This window comes from Mytilus galloprovincialis, chromosome 2, assembly GCF_965363235.1.
Source record: "Mytilus galloprovincialis chromosome 2, xbMytGall1.hap1.1, whole genome shotgun sequence".
Lineage (NCBI taxonomy): Eukaryota > Metazoa > Mollusca > Bivalvia > Mytilida > Mytilidae > Mytilus > Mytilus galloprovincialis.
This window is the reverse complement of record NC_134839.1, coordinates 6,048,734-6,069,508: the sequence shown is the minus strand read 5'-3', so window position 1 is coordinate 6,069,508 and position 20,775 is coordinate 6,048,734. Positions and strand designations below refer to the sequence as shown.

The 20,775-nt window shown below is 30.6% G+C and overlaps 1 protein-coding gene across 4 annotated transcripts in view; it reads left to right on the top strand.

Moving 5' to 3' along the window:
* Positions 1-20,775, top strand: part of LOC143062745 (GTPase-activating Rap/Ran-GAP domain-like protein 3) — a 126,286-nt gene that overhangs the window by 92,830 nt on the left and 12,681 nt on the right. For all 4 annotated transcript variants that reach the window (XM_076234510.1, XM_076234512.1, XM_076234513.1 and 1 more), the window contains exons 16-17: positions 18,648-18,722; positions 20,211-20,274. In XM_076234510.1, coding sequence (XP_076090625.1) covers positions 18,648-18,722; positions 20,211-20,274 — 139 coding nt within the window. The remainder of the gene's footprint in view (positions 1-18,647; positions 18,723-20,210; positions 20,275-20,775) is intronic.

Below are 20,775 nucleotides of genomic sequence, written 5' to 3'. Positions count from 1 at the left end.
TCGTTTCCTTATTCGTTTTCTTTTTCCATTTTCGATTATCATTCCTTATTCGGTTTCTTTTTCCTTATTCGATTTTCATTTCCTTATTCGGTTTCTATTTCCTTATTCAGTTTCCATTTCCTTTTTCGATATTCAAATTTTAAAAAAATATTACAATTCCAAACTGAATATTTTTTTCTTTCAAAATTTTTTTTCCCTCAAAATTTTATTCAGAAGACTTTTTTTCGTTTCCTTATTCGTTTTCTTTTTCCTTTTTCGATTTTCATTTCCTTATTCGGTTTCGATTTCCTTTTTCGATATTCAAATTTTGAAAAACTGAAGTGGCTGCTATTTTGATCGGCTGCTAATAGGCTTTAATTTGGTGTATAATATGAGCAGATGGGTTAAGGCAGTCCGTTCAATTATTCAAAATAAGCCATTTCTCAAAGTTCATGCGTATTTTGATATTTAAGTCCGTCGGTACTCTTCTACTAGAGGTTTCCCGATTTGCTACGTATCTGGTACGGTTGGTACGTAACTCAACGGTTGGTGCTGTTTTGGAGAAATCATTTAATGAATGAGGTCATTTCATTCATCATGATAACATCAAAAGAATCGAAATGCATATCAGCAAAAAAACTAGCTTCACGTTTTATTTGAACTAGAACACTTTGTTTATGATTCCCTATGAAATTATTTAGTGGTACATAAGAGAATGAATCAAACAGACCTTAAACGAACTGAGTTGACATGACTTTAATATTCTAAATATAGATTTGCGTTTGTGATTGGTATTGGTATTATTCTTTTGTTTCTTATCTATATTCGTTAACGTGTCAAATTTGTGTTAATTTCATTGTATAATTATTTCTTGCATGATTTTGAAATTAGACATTAAATATTAAACAATAAATTTCAGTCGTTTCATCAAAAGATTTTGTTTTGATGATTGGAAACCTGAGATTTTGCATTGACTCAGTGAGAAAAGGACACTCTTCTCATGTTTTTATTTTATCAACAACTTGAGACTTTTTTCTTGAAATGCATTCCAAATAAAAGTAACTGACAATTTATTGATAAATAAGACATATTTGCCTATTCTGTCGTCGATGAAAAACACCAATATAAAAAGGAAGATATGACATAATTGCCAATGAGACAACTCTCCACCACAGGCACTTGTCTGAGGCAAGTGCATGTGTTCTCAACATGAGACCAAATGACACAGAAATAAACAACTATAATAGACCACCGTACGGCCTTCAACATTGAACAAAGCCCATCCCGCATAGTCCGCTTTAAAAGTCTCCGAAATGTCAAGTGCTAACAAATTTCAAACAAGAAAACTGACGGCCTAATTTATGTACAAAATATGAACGAAAAACAATATGTAACACAGCAACAAACGAGAACCACTGAATTAATTTACAGTTTCCTGACTTGGGATAGGCACATATACATACATAATGTGGCGGCGTTAAACATGTAACTTTGACAGTGGTGTAACAGTACAACATAAGAGCGAACTATAAAAATAAGTTGAAAAAGACTTAAGCCTGACTTAACTCAGATCATGAGATACAAATAAAAATACACCTTGCTAAAACACAGAGTGTACGTGGCCTGGTACATATCTGAGAGTTTTTCCAGTTATTAACAGCTAGTTCAAAGCCAAAAACAAATAATAAACGAAATCATGCATCCTAGACTAAATAATTAATCATCATAGAATTAAAAAGACTAGAATAATTATTAATTAAATTGTACTGACATTGTATTCTTTAAATATCTTATAAACGATCTTTTAATTGAAGCTTTCCTTCCACCTTTATTGGTTAAATATCGCATACGTGTGTATTACGATTTATTTTGAAAATGCTGAAAATATATTGATTGATTGATTGTTGGTTTCTCAATGTTCAGTGGCAAATATTTCATGAATATTCAGGACGAGAACAATTTAACAATAAATACAATAGGTAGGTCTCGTAATAATTGAGGCCATCCGGGATGATGATCAGGGAAATTTTGACTGCCACAGGAAGATGAGGGTATATTGGATAGGGACATGAATGTTGCCTTGCATCAGGTAACCTACGAACCCATCAAAGAGTTGTTGTAAGGGTTCTTAACGTACAAAGAGCATGGCTTTCTCTTAACACGAGGCATCGGACTTAATCTATCTTAAATATGTATTTGTTTCTAATAAAATGCATAGTTTCAGCTTTCGCGTATGCAGTACGCATATGTTGTACTATGTTTAAGTGGAAACTCACAATTGGTTAATTTAATAGACCTTCACAGTCCTTGTTTCACAGTTGTAATACAACAACTAGAAGTTTTTAACGACCTTGATTGGCTATTAAAACATCCAATTGATGTATTACAATTGTTTTTTTTTTTTTTTTTTTTATCTTTATTCAATTCTTCAACATATATATTACAATTGTGAATTTAAAAGACCATTGTTACACATTTGTATTAAAAAAGGTTTTGTATTTATGTTTATCATAATATACATTTTCAATAAGGCCGATTTTATATGTTAAAATAGCTCTTATTCTATCATGGTTTTGAAAGCCTACTTCAAAAAATTGCCAACTTATTCAATTTAAACTGTTGTATCTGTATAACAGGCGATTATTTGAAAAAAATATGAAAATATTTTATTTTTAGCTTGTTTATGTCTGTGCAATTTCAAGGGAAATAAATCTTAATCACAAACCGTTCGTTGCAACGGTTACTACTTGCAACGGTTGTTTGAAAGCATAATCGAGTACACACAATGTCGTTTGTTATGAACGTTGCGAAATATATTGATTGTATACCTTTTGTTCCTCTCTTAATACGCTTTCGAATGAGGTATAAAGTTTATCTGTAAATACGGGCTGAAGTGTCACAGCAGTCCATTCAATTATTCAAAATATCCATTTCATTATTCAAAATTGGCTATTTCCTAATTTTCACGCGTGTTTTGGCATTTAGGTCCTCCGTAACCCCTCTAATGGTCATTGCCGCACATATTGTTTATTATCAGTGTATTTCTCTATCAATAAGCTTTTTATTGGTGTATAATTTTTATCGTAATTAGGAGCTGACGGGTTGCAGCAGTCCGTTCCATTATACAAAATAAGCTATTTCTCAATGTTCACGCGTATTTCGATATTAAGTCCGTCGGTACTCCTCTTATATGCGTTGCGGAACATATTGACTATATACCTTTTGCTCCTCTCTTAATAAGCTTACGAATGAGTTATAAGGTTTATCTATTATTCGGGGCTGAAGGGTAACAGCAGTCCATTCAATTATTCAAAATATCCATTTCATTATTCAAAATTGGCTATTCCTTAATTTTCACGCGTGTTTTGTCATTTAGGTCCTCCGTGACCCCTCTAATGGTCATTGCTGCACAATCAACTTGTTATATCTTTAATCAGAGGATGAAGAATAGCAAAGGTCCAGAGAAAATAAAAAAAGACAACGTAGAGTATTTTAATTTTGATATATATATATATGTTTTGGTATTCAGGTTGTTCATACATGGAATTTCTTTTAAAAATAGTTAAGAAAAAGCCATAAGTTTATATCCTCCGAAACTAAATAAATAAATGAAATTAAAGATTTACAGAGTGTTTTTTTTATAATAATTTGAATGATCGTTTGATAACACTAAAATGACGAATTTAAAAATACGGAATTTAGCTACAGTGTCAGTTATTTTTATTTCACTATTCACCGCTCCAACTTGAATAATGAAACCTAAACTATTTCATCATTCATTACTTAACATTGAATAGTGAATAGTGAACTAGTTCATTATTCATTATTGAATTTTGAATAATGAATAATGAATAATGGACGTACTTCAACGCGGTAAAAATGACAAGTATGATGGATTTTTTTCTGTGCCCGGTAAAAAGACCACCTACATAATGTAGTGTTCTAGTACTTCCCAGATCTATGGACAAACCGACAGGCAGGACGGAACACTCTTAGTTAATCATATGTACATACCACTTTGAGGGATTATATATATACATACAACCTCTAGTAACTTACCCTGTATTTCACTTTAAATGTGTCTCGTTTTATACTAATGTATAATTGAAATAGTCGGGCAATCCATGACAGATTTTGCAAAGTATAGCCTTTGCCAGCTGTTCATATTAAATTGTTCATATTGCCTCGCATATGTGTGTCTTCTATGCCACATACAACTGTGGCGATATTGACTTTAGCAAACAATTCTGCTCAAACCGGTGCTAGGGACTGTCTTTCAACTTTCATTGAAACGAGCATGATTTCTCTGTGTAAAAGATCTCAATGTATTTGTCAAGAGAACAGCAATAAAGACGCTGTTTCTTTACTGCAAATGTATTGTGTATATGTCTTGATTTTGATGTCGGGCAAACTTATGAAAGAAAACGGAAACACAAAAATCAGTATTTTTTTTTTAATTTGTTAAGGCGCATAACCCTAGAATGGTATAAATGACGCCACCAAAATTCAAATGTGATCTGTATTTTGTTGTAATACGGATTGTGTATAAGTTTCTTAACATTTTGTTGAGGCAAACTCAAGATAAAAGAACAAAAACTAATTTCTTGACGTACGTACATACACACAGACAAAGCTGGAAAAACTTAATGCCCCCTCCACTATAAGTCATATTTCATTGAATAACCCGATGTTTCCATCACTTAGTCACGATAATTGCTATCTATATCCTATTCTTTTTTTATTTATATAAAGTTCCGGAAAAAATTTCCCTAACCGATATTAATCAGAGTCTTTTAAAAACCTAGAAGGAATTCCGATCTATATATAGAAAATTATTGACCTGGCTACTGAGGTTGTCATTTGTCGCTTCTGTAAAAGGAGTAAAAAACGGGGCATGTAATATCAAAATCGGGAATACGCTGGCATTTCATAATCTATCATGTATTGTTACGTAGGGACATTTGTTCTTACGAAACAGCTTATAAATGCACATCTTATACAGGGGCAGATCCAGCCATTTTAAAAAGGGAGCGGGTTCCAACTATATGTCCCTATTCAAATGCATTGATCGGCCGAAAAAGGGAGGTTCCAGCCCCCGAAACCCCCTTCTGGATCCGCCTCTGTTACAACATTTTGATGTCTCATATAGACTTTCCAGTTCGTTTTTCATTGTATACTAGAAAGATCTCATTTTTGTCTGAATTGGTGAACCCTTTTTTAACGATAAAGAGTAATAAGGAAATGCGGAAAATTGAATAAGGAAATAGAAACTGAATAAAGAAATAGAAACCCAATAAGGAAATGGAAATCTAATATTATAACAATGAAATAAAAACCCAATAAGGAAATAGAAACCGAACAAGGAATGAAAATCGAATAAGGAAAAAGTTACCGAATAAGAAAATGAAAATTGAATTAGGAAATAGAAACCGAATAAGGAAATGAAAATTGAATAAGGAAATAGACACCAAATAAGAAAATAGAAACCGAATAAGTAAAAAGTTACCGAATAAGGAAATGAAAATCGAATAAGGAAAAAGAAACCGAATAAGGAATGTTATTACATTGGTTGCAATGAATTACATTGATTTCCCAGTTAAATAAAAACCGATAATTTCACATGTGAAATAAACGTGGTTATTTCACTATCTGACGTCATACAATAAGTACCGATTATCAGGTTATCTGCATGTTGATATCGTAAAATATCAGCTGCGAGACATAATATGAAGCTTTTTGTCGAGTGAGCGTAGCGAACGAGATCAACTAGCCTTCATATAATGTCAAGCAGCTGATATTTTACAATATCAATATGCAGATAATCTGATAATCGATTTATCGGGCTATATTTGCGTGTTTCGGAAGTGTTTTCTTTGTTTCACCAGCACACAAAAGATGACTTGATAAGTTCGGGTCAAAGTTATTAACGTCGGTTCAAACATTATGAAGTCGCTGATATGTCAGGGTCAAAGTTATTAAGGCCGGGTCAACGTATTTGACGTCACAAAGACATGATACGGAATAATATTATTAATTTGTATATTTTAACAAATTTGATTCGTTTAGGGAGAGTCACATGTTAAACTATATTTTCGAAGGTAGAGAGAAAACGGCGGATAGCAAAAAGCATATTGTACGGCAAAAAGCATATTGCACGGTTATTTTTAGAAAATATAAAAACCGATAAACTTTGTGACGTCATGTATTGAATTTCAGGATATTGTTAAACGATCTTTAACGTTTTGAAACAGATGATATCTGTGATCGATTATTTGACGGAAAAAATCTTCAAATACTTAAGATGACAAACAAACAAAAAAAAGCAATTGAAATAACAACTAATATTTTGTATTGTTAAGGAGACAATATGATATCTATAAAATTCCAACAAAATCAAATGACGATTTTGATACAAATATGGTCGGAAATTAATAATATAACAAATATAGCCTTTGTATGAGGTCAATACAGGATATATCGACCCAAAGAAGTATATCGACCTCGGACTACGTTCTCAGTCAATATACTTCTTTCAGGTCAATATATCCTTTTATCATATGTTTAGTAGTAAATACAGTAGTTTTGCATGTTTGATAAATAGCCTGCTGTTTAATCCGTATCGCGCAACTTTGGTTCGCACCCTTTATCGCATACCCTTTATCACACCCTTACCCTTTATCGCATACCCTTTATCACACCCCTACCCTTTATCACACCCCTGCTATGGAACAGAAAACAGTTCATATAATACTCTTCTGTTGAAACATATGATAAATAGAGAATATCATATGGCTTTTTCAATATCACATCCGTATCAACCCGAGACACCAATATAATCCCAAGAGCTCTGCTCGAGGGATTATATTGGTTGAGGGTTGATACGGTGTGTGATATTGAAAAGCCATATTATATACACTTTATTATATACATAAACTTCACGTAGATTTTTTTATGTGACATGACGTCATACATATGAGGTTTAAAATGACGTCATACAGATTATAGGTTTGACATGACGTCATACAGATAAGGGGTTTGATAAAGCCTTTGCAACAGTGACTGCAATCGATGACGTGACGTCATATAGATTAAAGGTGTGATAAAGCTTTTTCAACCGTGCTGATATCGATATCATCACGGGTGGCTGATACAGCAGACTTGTCAATGATTGTATTACACATACAATTTATCTGTATTTACTACTAAGTATATAATAAAGCGTATAATACATGGCAAAATCCGTATCATATTTCGTATCATCCCGAGACATCAATATCAGCTCGTTTAATCCATGCGTCGTTCGGTCACGCGTTGTCTTATTTTTTATATACAAATACGGCGATTAGTTATACTATATATAATCGAAAAAGGAAAAAGAAAACGAATAAGGAAACGAAAAAAACTTGAGGAAAAATATTTTGAGGAAAAAAAATTTTGAGGAAAAAAAAATTGAGGAAAAAAAATTTTGAGGAAAAAAAATTTGAGGAAAAAAATAATGAGGAAAAAAAATTTTGAGGAAAAAAAATTTTGAAGGAGAAAAAAAAATCAGTTTGGACTTGTAAAATTTTTCAAAATTTGAATATCGAAAAAGGAAATGGAAACTGAATAAGGAAATGAAAATCGAAAAAGGAAATAGAAACCGAAAAAGGAAATGAATATTGGAAAAGGAAAAAGAAACCGAATAAGGAAATGAAAATCGTATAAGGAAATGAAAATCGAATAAGGAAACGAAAATCCAATAAGGAAATAGAAACCAAATAAGGAAATAGAAACCGAATAAGGAAATAGAAACCGAATAAGGAAACAGAAACCGAAAAAGGAAATGAATATTGAAAAAGGAAAAAGAAACCGAATAAGGAAAAAGAAACCGAATAAGGAAAAAGAAAACGAATAAGGAAAAAGAAACCGAATAAGGAAAAAGAAACCGAATAAGGAAATTGAAATTGAATAAGGAAATGAAAATCCAATAAGGAAATAGAAACTGAATAAGGAACTAGAAACCGAAAAAGGAAATGAATATTGAAAAAGGAAAAAGAAACCGAATTAGGAAATGAAAATCGAATAAGGAAATGGAAATCAAATAAGGAAACGAAAATCCAATTAGGAAATAGAAACCGAATAAGGAAATAGAAACCGAAAAAGGAAATGAATATTGAAAAAGGAAAAAGAAACCGAATAAGGAAATGAAAATCGAATAAGGAAATGGAAATCGAATAAGGAAATGAAAATCCAATAAGGGAGCTACCATTTGATTTTTATGGGGGGGCTAGGATGAAAAATTTTGTCTTGCATTTTTTTTTAATAGTAATCTCTGTCCTGCCTTTTTATTTTTCACTCTATTCGGTTCTGCCTTTTTTTTTTATCAGTTTATCCTGACTTTTTTTACCTAAATTGTCATCCTGCCTTTTTTTTTTTGCAAAGTGTCTCATCCTGCCTTTTTTTTTAACTCAAAACTCCTGTCCTGCCTATTTTTTTCAAATTTCATCCTAGAAATAGAAAAAGGAAATGGAAACTGAATAAGGAAATGAAAATCGAAAAAGGAAATAGAAACCGAAAAAGGAAATGAATATTGGAAAAGGAAAAAGAAACCGAATAAGGAAAAAGAAACCGAATAAGGAAAAAGAAAACGAATAAGGAAAAAGAAACCGAATAAGGAAATTGAAATTGAATAAGGAAATGAAAATCCAATAAGGAAATAGAAACTGAATAAGGAACTAGAAACCGAAAAAGGAAATGAATATTGAAAAAGGAAAAAGAAACCGCATAAGGAAAAAGAAACCGAATAAGGAAAAAGAAACCGAATAAGGAAATTGAAATTGAATAAGGAAATGAAAATCCAATAAGGAAATAGAAACTGAATAAGGAACTAGAAACCGAAAAAGGAAATGAATATTGAAAAAGGAAAAAGAAACCGAATTAGGAAATGAAAATCGAATAAGGAAATGGAAATCAAATAAGGAAACGAAAATCCAATTAGGAAATAGAAACCGAATAAGGAAATAGAAACCGGAAAAGGAAATGAATATTGAAAAAGGAAAAAGAAACCGAATAAGGAAATGAAAATCGAATAAGGAAATGGAAATCGAATAAGGAAATGAAAATCCAATAAGGGAGCTACCATTTGATTTTTATGGGGGGGCTAGGATGAAAAATTTTGTCTTGCATTTTTTTTTAATAGTAATCTCTGTCCTGCCTTTTTATTTTTCACTCTATTCGGTTCTGCCTTTTTTTTTTTATCAGTTTATCCTGACTTTTTTTACCTAAATTGTCATCCTGCCTTTTTTTTTTTGCAAAGTGTCTCATCCTGCCTTTTTTTTTAACTCAAAACTCCTGTCCTGCCTATTTTTTTCAAATTTCATCCTACAAATAGAAAAAGGAAATGGAAACTGAATAAGGAAATGAAAATCGAAAAAGGAAATAGAAACCGAAAAAGGAAATGAATATTGGAAAAGGAAAAAGAAACCGAATAAGGAAATGAAAATCGTATAAGGAAATGAAAATCGAATAAGGAAACGAAAATCCAATAAGGAAATAGAAACCAAATAAGGAAATAGAAACCGAATAAGGAAATAGAAACCGAATAAGGAAACAGAAACCGAAAAAGGAAATGAATATTGAAAAAGGAAAAAGAAACCGAATAAGGAAAAAGAAACCGAATAAGGAAAAAGAAAACGAATAAGGAAAAAGAAACCGAATAAGGAAAAAGAAACCGAATAAGGAAATTGAAATTGAATAAGGAAATGAAAATCTAATAAGGAAATAGAAACTGAATAAGGAACTAGAAACCGAAAAAGGAAATGAATATTGAAAAAGGAAAAAGAAACCGAATTAGGAAATGAAAATCGAATAAGGAAATGGAAATCAAATAAGGAAACGAAAATCCAATTAGGAAATAGAAACCGAATAAGGAAATAGAAACCGAAAAAGGAAATGAATATTGAAAAAGGAAAAAGAAACCGAATAAGGAAATGAAAATCGAATAAGGAAATGGAAATCGAATAAGGAAATGAAAATCCAATAAGGGAGCTACCATTTGATTTTTATGGGGGGGCTAGGATGAAAAATTTTGTCTTGCATTTTTTTTTAATAGTAATCTCTGTCCTGCCTTTTTATTTTTCACTCTATTCGGTTCTGCCTTTTTTTTTTATCAGTTTATCCTGACTTTTTTTACCTAAATTGTCATCCTGCCTTTTTTTTTTTGCAAAGTGTCTCATCCTGCCTTTTTTTTTAACTCAAAACTCCTGTCCTGCCTATTTTTTTCAAATTTCATCCTAGAAATAGAAAAAGGAAATGGAAACTGAATAAGGAAATGAAAATCGAAAAAGGAAATAGAAACCGAAAAAGGAAATGAATATTGGAAAAGGAAAAAGAAACCGAATAAGGAAATGAAAATCGTATAAGGAAATGAAAATCGAATAAGGAAACGAAAATCCAATAAGGAAATAGAAACCAAATAAGGAAATAGAAACCGAATAAGGAAATAGAAACCGAATAAGGAAACAGAAACCGAAAAAGGAAATGAATATTGAAAAAGGAAAAAGAAACCGAATAAGGAAAAAGAAACCGAATAAGGAAAAAGAAAACGAATAAGGAAAAAGAAACCGAATAAGGAAATTGAAATTGAATAAGGAAATGAAAATCCAATAAGGAAATAGAAACTGAATAAGGAACTAGAAACCGAAAAAGGAAATGAATATTGAAAAAGGAAAAAGAAACCGCATAAGGAAAAAGAAACCGAATAAGGAAAAAGAAACCGAATAAGGAAATTGAAATTGAACAAGGAAATGAAAATCCAATAAGGAAATAGAAACTGAATAAGGAACTAGAAACCGAAAAAGGAAATGAATATTGAAAAAGGAAAAAGAAACCGAATTAGGAAATGAAAATCGAATAAGGAAATGGAAATCAAATAAGGAAACGAAAATCCAATTAGGAAATAGAAACCGAATAAGGAAATAGAAACCGGAAAAGGAAATGAATATTGAAAAAGGAAAAAGAAACCGAATAAGGAAATGAAAATCGAATAAGGAAATGGAAATCGAATAAGGAAATGAAAATCCAATAAGGGAGCTACCATTTGATTTTTATGGGGGGGCTAGGATGAAAAATTTTGTCTTGCATTTTTTTTTAATAGTAATCTCTGTCCTGCCTTTTTATTTTTCACTCTATTCGGTTCTGCCTTTTTTTTTTTATCAGTTTATCCTGACTTTTTTTACCTAAATTGTCATCCTGCCTTTTTTTTTTTGCAAAGTGTCTCATCCTGCCTTTTTTTTTAACTCAAAACTCCTGTCCTGCCTATTTTTTTCAAATTTCATCCTAGAAATAGAAAAAGGAAATGGAAACTGAATAAGGAAATGAAAATCGAAAAAGGAAATAGAAACCGAAAAAGGAAATGAATATTGGAAAAGGAAAAAGAAACCGAATAAGGAAATGAAAATCGTATAAGGAAATGAAAATCGAATAAGGAAACGAAAATCCAATAAGGAAATAGAAACCAAATAAGGAAATAGAAACCGAATAAGGAAATAGAAACCGAATAAGGAAACAGAAACCGAAAAAGGAAATGAATATTGAAAAAGGAAAAAGAAACCGAATAAGGAAAAAGAAACCGAATAAGGAAAAAGAAAACGAATAAGGAAAAAGAAACCGAATAAGGAAAAAGAAACCGAATAAGGAAATTGAAATTGAATAAGGAAATGAAAATCCAATAAGGAAATAGAAACTGAATAAGGAACTAGAAACCGAAAAAGGAAATGAATATTGAAAAAGGAAAAAGAAACCGAATTAGGAAATGAAAATCGAATAAGGAAATGGAAATCAAATAAGGAAACGAAAATCCAATTAGGAAATAGAAACCGAATAAGGAAATAGAAACCGAAAAAGGAAATGAATATTGAAAAAGGAAAAAGAAACCGAATAAGGAAATGAAAATCGAATAAGGAAATGGAAATCGAATAAGGAAATGAAAATCCAATAAGGGAGCTACCATTTGATTTTTATGGGGGGGCTAGGATGAAAAATTTTGTCTTGCATTTTTTTTTAATAGTAATCTCTGTCCTGCCTTTTTATTTTTCACTCTATTCGGTTCTGCCTTTTTTTTTTTATCAGTTTATCCTGACTTTTTTTACCTAAATTGTCATCCTGCCTTTTTTTTTTTGCAAAGTGTCTCATCCTGCCTTTTTTTTTAACTCAAAACTCCTGTCCTGCCTATTTTTTTCAAATTTCATCCTAGAAATAGAAAAAGGAAATGGAAACTGAATAAGGAAATGAAAATCGAAAAAGGAAATAGAAACCGAAAAAGGAAATGAATATTGGAAAAGGAAAAAGAAACCGAATAAGGAAATGAAAATCGTATAAGGAAATGAAAATCGAATAAGGAAACGAAAATCCAATAAGGAAATAGAAACCAAATAAGGAAATAGAAACCGAATAAGGAAATAGAAACCGAATAAGGAAACAGAAACCGAAAAAGGAAATGAATATTGAAAAAGGAAAAAGAAACCGAATAAGGAAAAAGAAACCGAATAAGGAAAAAGAAAACGAATAAGGAAAAAGAAACCGAATAAGGAAATTGAAATTGAATAAGGAAATGAAAATCCAATAAGGAAATAGAAACTGAATAAGGAACTAGAAACCGAAAAAGGAAATGAATATTGAAAAAGGAAAAAGAAACCGCATAAGGAAAAAGAAACCGAATAAGGAAAAAGAAACCGAATAAGGAAATTGAAATTGAATAAGGAAATGAAAATCCAATAAGGAAATAGAAACTGAATAAGGAACTAGAAACCGAAAAAGGAAATGAATATTGAAAAAGGAAAAAGAAACCGAATTAGGAAATGAAAATCGAATAAGGAAATGGAAATCAAATAAGGAAACGAAAATCCAATTAGGAAATAGAAACCGAATAAGGAAATAGAAACCGGAAAAGGAAATGAATATTGAAAAAGGAAAAAGAAACCGAATAAGGAAATGAAAATCGAATAAGGAAATGGAAATCGAATAAGGAAATGAAAATCCAATAAGGGAGCTACCATTTGATTTTTATGGGGGGGCTAGGATGAAAAATTTTGTCTTGCATTTTTTTTTAATAGTAATCTCTGTCCTGCCTTTTTATTTTTCACTCTATTCGGTTCTGCCTTTTTTTTTTTATCAGTTTATCCTGACTTTTTTTACCTAAATTGTCATCCTGCCTTTTTTTTTTTGCAAAGTGTCTCATCCTGCCTTTTTTTTTAACTCAAAACTCCTGTCCTGCCTATTTTTTTCAAATTTCATCCTAGAAATAGAAAAAGGAAATGGAAACTGAATAAGGAAATGAAAATCGAAAAAGGAAATAGAAACCGAAAAAGGAAATGAATATTGGAAAAGGAAAAAGAAACCGAATAAGGAAATGAAAATCGTATAAGGAAATGAAAATCGAATAAGGAAACGAAAATCCAATAAGGAAATAGAAACCAAATAAGGAAATAGAAACCGAATAAGGAAATAGAAACCGAATAAGGAAACAGAAACCGAAAAAGGAAATGAATATTGAAAAAGGAAAAAGAAACCGAATAAGGAAAAAGAAACCGAATAAGGAAAAAGAAAACGAATAAGGAAAAAGAAACCGAATAAGGAAAAAGAAACCGAATAAGGAAATTGAAATTGAATAAGGAAATGAAAATCCAATAAGGAAATAGAAACTGAATAAGGAACTAGAAACCGAAAAAGGAAATGAATATTGAAAAAGGAAAAAGAAACCGAATTAGGAAATGAAAATCGAATAAGGAAATGGAAATCAAATAAGGAAACGAAAATCCAATTAGGAAATAGAAACCGAATAAGGAAATAGAAACCGAAAAAGGAAATGAATATTGAAAAAGGAAAAAGAAACCGAATAAGGAAATGAAAATCGAATAAGGAAATGGAAATCGAATAAGGAAATGAAAATCCAATAAGGGAGCTACCATTTGATTTTTATGGGGGGGCTAGGATGAAAAATTTTGTCTTGCATTTTTTTTTAATAGTAATCTCTGTCCTGCCTTTTTATTTTTCACTCTATTCGGTTCTGCCTTTTTTTTTTTATCAGTTTATCCTGACTTTTTTTACCTAAATTGTCATCCTGCCTTTTTTTTTTTGCAAAGTGTCTCATCCTGCCTTTTTTTTTAACTCAAAACTCCTGTCCTGCCTATTTTTTTCAAATTTCATCCTAGAAATAGAAAAAGGAAATGGAAACTGAATAAGGAAATGAAAATCGAAAAAGGAAATAGAAACCGAAAAAGGAAATGAATATTGGAAAAGGAAAAAGAAACCGAATAAGGAAATGAAAATCGTATAAGGAAATGAAAATCGAATAAGGAAACGAAAATCCAATAAGGAAATAGAAACCAAATAAGGAAATAGAAACCGAATAAGGAAATAGAAACCGAATAAGGAAACAGAAACCGAAAAAGGAAATGAATATTGAAAAAGGAAAAAGAAACCGAATAAGGAAAAAGAAACCGAATAAGGAAAAAGAAAACGAATAAGGAAAAAGAAACCGAATAAGGAAATTGAAATTGAATAAGGAAATGAAAATCCAATAAGGAAATAGAAACTGAATAAGGAACTAGAAACCGAAAAAGGAAATGAATATTGAAAAAGGAAAAAGAAACCGCATAAGGAAAAAGAAACCGAATAAGGAAAAAGAAACCGAATAAGGAAATTGAAATTGAATAAGGAAATGAAAATCCAATAAGGAAATAGAAACTGAATAAGGAACTAGAAACCGAAAAAGGAAATGAATATTGAAAAAGGAAAAAGAAACCGAATTAGGAAATGAAAATCGAATAAGGAAATGGAAATCAAATAAGGAAACGAAAATCCAATTAGGAAATAGAAACCGAATAAGGAAATAGAAACCGGAAAAGGAAATGAATATTGAAAAAGGAAAAAGAAACCGAATAAGGAAATGAAAATCGAATAAGGAAATGGAAATCGAATAAGGAAATGAAAATCCAATAAGGGAGCTACCATTTGATTTTTATGGGGGGGCTAGGATGAAAAATTTTGTCTTGCATTTTTTTTTAATAGTAATCTCTGTCCTGCCTTTTTATTTTTCACTCTATTCGGTTCTGCCTTTTTTTTTATCAGTTTATCCTGACTTTTTTTACCTAAATTGTCATCCTGCCTTTTTTTTTTTGCAAAGTGTCTCATCCTGCCTTTTTTTTTAACTCAAAACTCCTGTCCTGCCTATTTTTTTCAAATTTCATCCTAGAAATAGAAAAAGGAAATGGAAACTGAATAAGGAAATGAAAATCGAAAAAGGAAATAGAAACCGAAAAAGGAAATGAATATTGGAAAAGGAAAAAGAAACCGAATAAGGAAATGAAAATCGTATAAGGAAATGAAAATCGAATAAGGAAACGAAAATCCAATAAGGAAATAGAAACCAAATAAGGAAATAGAAACCGAATAAGGAAATAGAAACCGAATAAGGAAACAGAAACCGAAAAAGGAAATGAATATTGAAAAAGGAAAAAGAAACCGAATAAGGAAAAAGAAACCGAATAAGGAAAAAGAAAACGAATAAGGAAAAAGAAACCGAATAAGGAAATTGAAATTGAATAAGGAAATGAAAATCCAATAAGGAAATAGAAACTGAATAAGGAACTAGAAACCGAAAAAGGAAATGAATATTGAAAAAGGAAAAAGAAACCGCATAAGGAAAAAGAAACCGAATAAGGAAAAAGAAACCGAATAAGGAAATTGAAATTGAATAAGGAAATGAAAATCCAATAAGGAAATAGAAACTGAATAAGGAACTAGAAACCGAAAAAGGAAATGAATATTGAAAAAGGAAAAAGAAACCGAATTAGGAAATGAAAATCGAATAAGGAAATGGAAATCTAATAAGGAAACGAAAATCCAATTAGGAAATAGAAACCGAATAAGGAAATAGAAACCGGAAAAGGAAATGAATATTGAAAAAGGAAAAAGAAACCGAATAAGGAAATGAAAATCGAATAAGGAAATGGAAATCGAATAAGGAAATGAAAATCCAATAAGGGAGCTACCATTTGATTTTTATGGGGGGGCTAGGATGAAAAATTTTGTCTTGCATTTTTTTTTAATAGTAATCTCTGTCCTGCCTTTTTTTTTTCACTCTATTCGGTTCTGCCTTTTTTTTTTTATCAGTTTATCCTGACTTTTTTTACCTAAATTGTCATCCTGCCTTTTTTTTTTGCAAAGTGTCTCATCCTGCCTTTTTTTTTAACTCAAAACTCCTGTCCTGCCTATTTTTTTCAAATTTCATCCTAGCCCCCCCATAAAAATCAAATGGTAGCTCCCTAAGGAAATAGAAACTGAATAAGGAAATAGAAACCGAATAAGGAAATGAATATTGAAAAAGGAAAAAGAAACCGAATAAGGAAATGAAAATTGAATAAGGAAATTGAAATCGAATAAGGAAATGAAAATCCAATAAGGAAATAGAAACCGAAAAAGGAAATGAATATTGAAAAGGGAAGAAGAAACCGATTAGGGAAAAGAAAATCAAATAAGGAAGTGAAAATCGACTCAGGAAATGGAAATCGAATAAGGATGATAATCGAAAAAGGAAAAAGAAAACGAATAAGGAAATGAAAAAAAAATTAGAAGAAAAACTTTTTGAGGAAAAATATTTTGAGGAAAAAAAATATTTGAGGAAAAAAAATTTTGTGGAAAAAAATGAAGAAAAAAAATTTTGAGCCAAAAAAATTTTGAGGAAAAAAAAAATTTGAGGAAAAAAAAATTTTCAGGAAAAAAAAATTTTCAGGAAAAAAAAATTTTCAGGAAAAAAAATTTGAATGAAAAAAAACATTCAGTTTGGACTTGTAATATTTTTCAAAATTTGAATATCGAAAAAGGAAATGGAAACCGAATAAGGAAATGAAAATCGAAAAAGGTTATAGAAACCGAATAAGGAAATAGAAACCGAAAAAGGAAATGAAAATTGAAAAAAGAAAAAGAAACCGAATAAGGAAAAAGAAACCAAATAAGGAAAAAGAGACTGAATAAGGAAATGGAAATTGAATAAGGAAATGAAAATCCAATAAGGAAATAGAAACCAAATAAGGAACTAGAAACCGAAAAAGGAAATGAATATTGAAAAAGGATATTGAAACCGAATAAGGAAATGAAAATCCAATAAGGAAATGGAAATCGAATAAGGAAATGAAAATCCAATAAGGAAATAGAAACTGAATAAGGAAATAGAAACCGAATAAGGAAATGAATATTGAAAAAGGAAAAAGAAACCGAATAAGGAAATGAAAATTTGATAAGGAAATGGAAATCGAATAAGGAAATGAAAATCCAATAAGGAAATAGAAACCGAATAAGGAAATAGGAACCGAAAAAGGAAATGAATATTGAAAAAGGAAGAAGAAACCGAATAAGGAAAAGAAAATCGAATAAGGAAATGAAAATCGAATAAGGAAATGGAAATCAAATAAGGATGATAATCGAAAAAGGAAAAAGAAAACGAATAAGGAAATAACAAAAAAATTTGAAGAAAAACTTTTTGAGGAAAAATATTTTGAGGAAAAAAAAAATTTGAGGAAAAAAAAATTTGAGGAAATAAAAATTGATGAAAAAAAAAGTTGAGGAAAAAAAATTTTGAGAAAAAAAAAATTTTGAGGAAAAAAAAAATTTGAGGAAAAAAAATTTTGAGGAAAAAAAAATTTTGAGGAAAAAAAATTTTGAAGGAAAAAAAAAATTCAGTTTGTACTTGTAATATTTTCAAAATTTGAATATCGAAAAAGGAAAAAGGAAAAAGGAACCAACTTGTGTCTGGTGTATCTAGAAGGAAATTTTGTAAAAATAGTTGTACCTGTTATCTGTATTTTACTTATTAATGGATTTAGTTTTTTTCTAGTTAACATACAGTCTGCAGTTAAAGTTTTTAAAACATTTATTAGATTCATAAACTATCCTGGATTTTTACCAAACTTGGACAGAAGTTCTTACTATCAAAAGATGAATTGAGAGGAATATTTTCATTGATTGTTTTACTCATTTTTGTTGAGTCTGCGATTAACAGCAAAAGTAGACGAGACACATGATTCCGCGGAACATTTACGAATCTTATTTATCTCATAGCCAAGTTCTCAGCAGTTGTAGATATACATAAAAACATATATTCTAATATATAATAGGTGATAAGTAAGAGTTACCAATTGACTATCGTTGTTTAAAACTATGTAATCAATTTAACTTAAATGTATCTAGTTAAAAACAACGAAATAATAGCATGAATATAAACTGGAATGAGACTGGGTGTATCGTCTGTGTAAGCTTATTCTGCTATGCATTTATCACACGACAGGAGATTCTAATCTGCAAATAAAATGTTAGACTTTCAACATTTACACCGTTCGGATCACTTTATCACACCAACAATAGCTTATGAAGACAAGTAACAGAAGGAATTCAGAAACTCTGAATAGACATAAATAAAAAAAGATTTTTTATGCAATTAGGTGTGTTGGTACAATCACTGTTGAACATATTACTGTAACAGAATTCTGTCGTATATGAAAAAAATAAAATAATCCAAGTCATCTGTTGAGAGTAATCATACCTGACCGTTCATTTTATTTGTTGTTAGGAGACTGGTTGCTGTAAAAAATTGTTGTTTAGTACTAAACTGTGTTTTCATTTTTTTATTTTAGACTTTGAAGTTAAAAACTATTTTGAAAGGAGATGCTCCAACCAGCACAGTAACAACTGGAATACTTAAAAGAGAGGTACTATTTGTAAATTATTCAAATACAACAGGTTTTTTTCATAATAGTTATCAAAGGTACCAGGATTATAATTTAGTACGCCAGACGCGCGTTTCGTCTACATAAGACTCATCAGTGACGCTCATATCAAAATATTTATAAAGCTAAACAAGTACAAAGTTGAAGAGCATTGAGGATCCAAAATTCCCAAAAATACGGCTAAGGTTTATAAATGTTACAATAGATCCCCTTTTATAGAAATTGGCCATGTCAAATGGCGCAAATGTATATTTATATGTAGTAAATCTCTGAAAGTAAAAAGTTTGTATATTAAATGCAAAGCCAGCAATTTTAGGTCTCCTACTCCATCCCCTTCTTTGCTATTACTTAATTGTATGACAAAACTTTTAATATTACATATTTCTAAAAGGATTGCTCCTCTCCAATCTACAGTAAATATTTGTGTTTGGTTTTTTTTGCAGATTTTAATTTGTGTCTCATTAAGCCACAGTAATCGTTAAATTTATGAGTATTAATGCCCATATTATTCATATGCATAAAAAATACAATGGACTATGGATAGTAGCATTATGAGTCTACCGGTTGTACTATTCGATGTATAGTATGCACATTGCAAATTATTCTAAAATCTGATAAACATTGAACATTGCACGGGTTATGTTCTTCTCATATATGTTATGATGGTATGATACTAAACCCCTAACGGGAAGGATTGTGCCTGATGTTCATATGATGAAATCATAATCTTTCAGTCAGTTTAATTGAAGTCTGGAGCTGGCATGTCAGTTAACTGCTAGTAGTCTGTTGTTATTTATGTATTATTGTCATTTTGTTTATTTTCTTTGGTTACATCTTCTGACATCAGACTCGGATTTCTCTTGAACTGAATTTTAATGTGCGTATTGTTATGCGTTTACTTTACTACATTGGTTAGAGGTATAGGGGGAGGGTTGAGATCTCACAAACATGTTTAACCCCGCCGCATTTTTGCGCCTGTCCCAAGTCAGGAGCCTCTGGCCTTTGTTAGTCTTGTATTATTTTAATTTTAGTTTCTTGTGTACAATTTGGAAATTAGTATGGCGTTCATTATCACTGGACTAGTATATATTTGTTTAGGGGCCAGCTGAAGGACACCTCCGGGTGCGGGAATTTCTCGCTACATTGAAGACCTGTTGGTGACCCTCTGCTGTTGTTTTTTTATTTGGTCGGGTTGTTGTCTCTTTGACACATTCCCCATTTCCATTCTCAATTTTATTGAAAAAAATATTGGTTAATGCAATTAAGTTTTATATCCTAGTTTTGGCAAGTACACTCTTATTTTAAATATTTGATTGTTTGATTTATCATGAAAGGCTTTTTAAAATACCTAAGGCTGGTATAATTTCAAATGTACTAGGCGTTCATCTAATATGATATTCGATTTGTTGTATTCACTTAAGTAATTACAGTTTGGAAACAATGATGAATTAATTTTCAACTCTTTTACAGCCTTGGGAACCACAAGAGTGTTTTATGGATTTTCCGAATCAAATACACTGTGGTGATTCTTGGGGTAAGATTTACTATTTGATTAATATGCGTTGATTAATACCTTAGCACTAACAGAACCAATTAATTAGCTTTACAGCTAAGTGTGTTTGAGACAAATAACTAGATAAACTTTTATAAGTGATAACATAAACATGATAAACGATATCAATTTTGCTGCGACATTCATGATATTAATCAAAATAAGATTTGTGTTAACACTTTACTTATTAAGGTCAGCGTCGGCGTGAATATATATATATCCCCATTTCGTATCTTTATGTGTAATTCAATCCATATCGTTTTGATGAAGAATTTTAAATGGGAAATCTCGGTTAAGATTCTTAAATTTAGTCCGAAGTCTTGCATAGGAATTACTTATTATTTCTTATTTTTTGAAATGGTTACCTACATATAATAACACAATGATGCAAAATTTGATGTTCCGGTTTTATGTTTATACTTAAAGTATCTCTATTTATAATCATTTTCAATTAATTTTAATTTTCCCCTTTGCCCACATTCC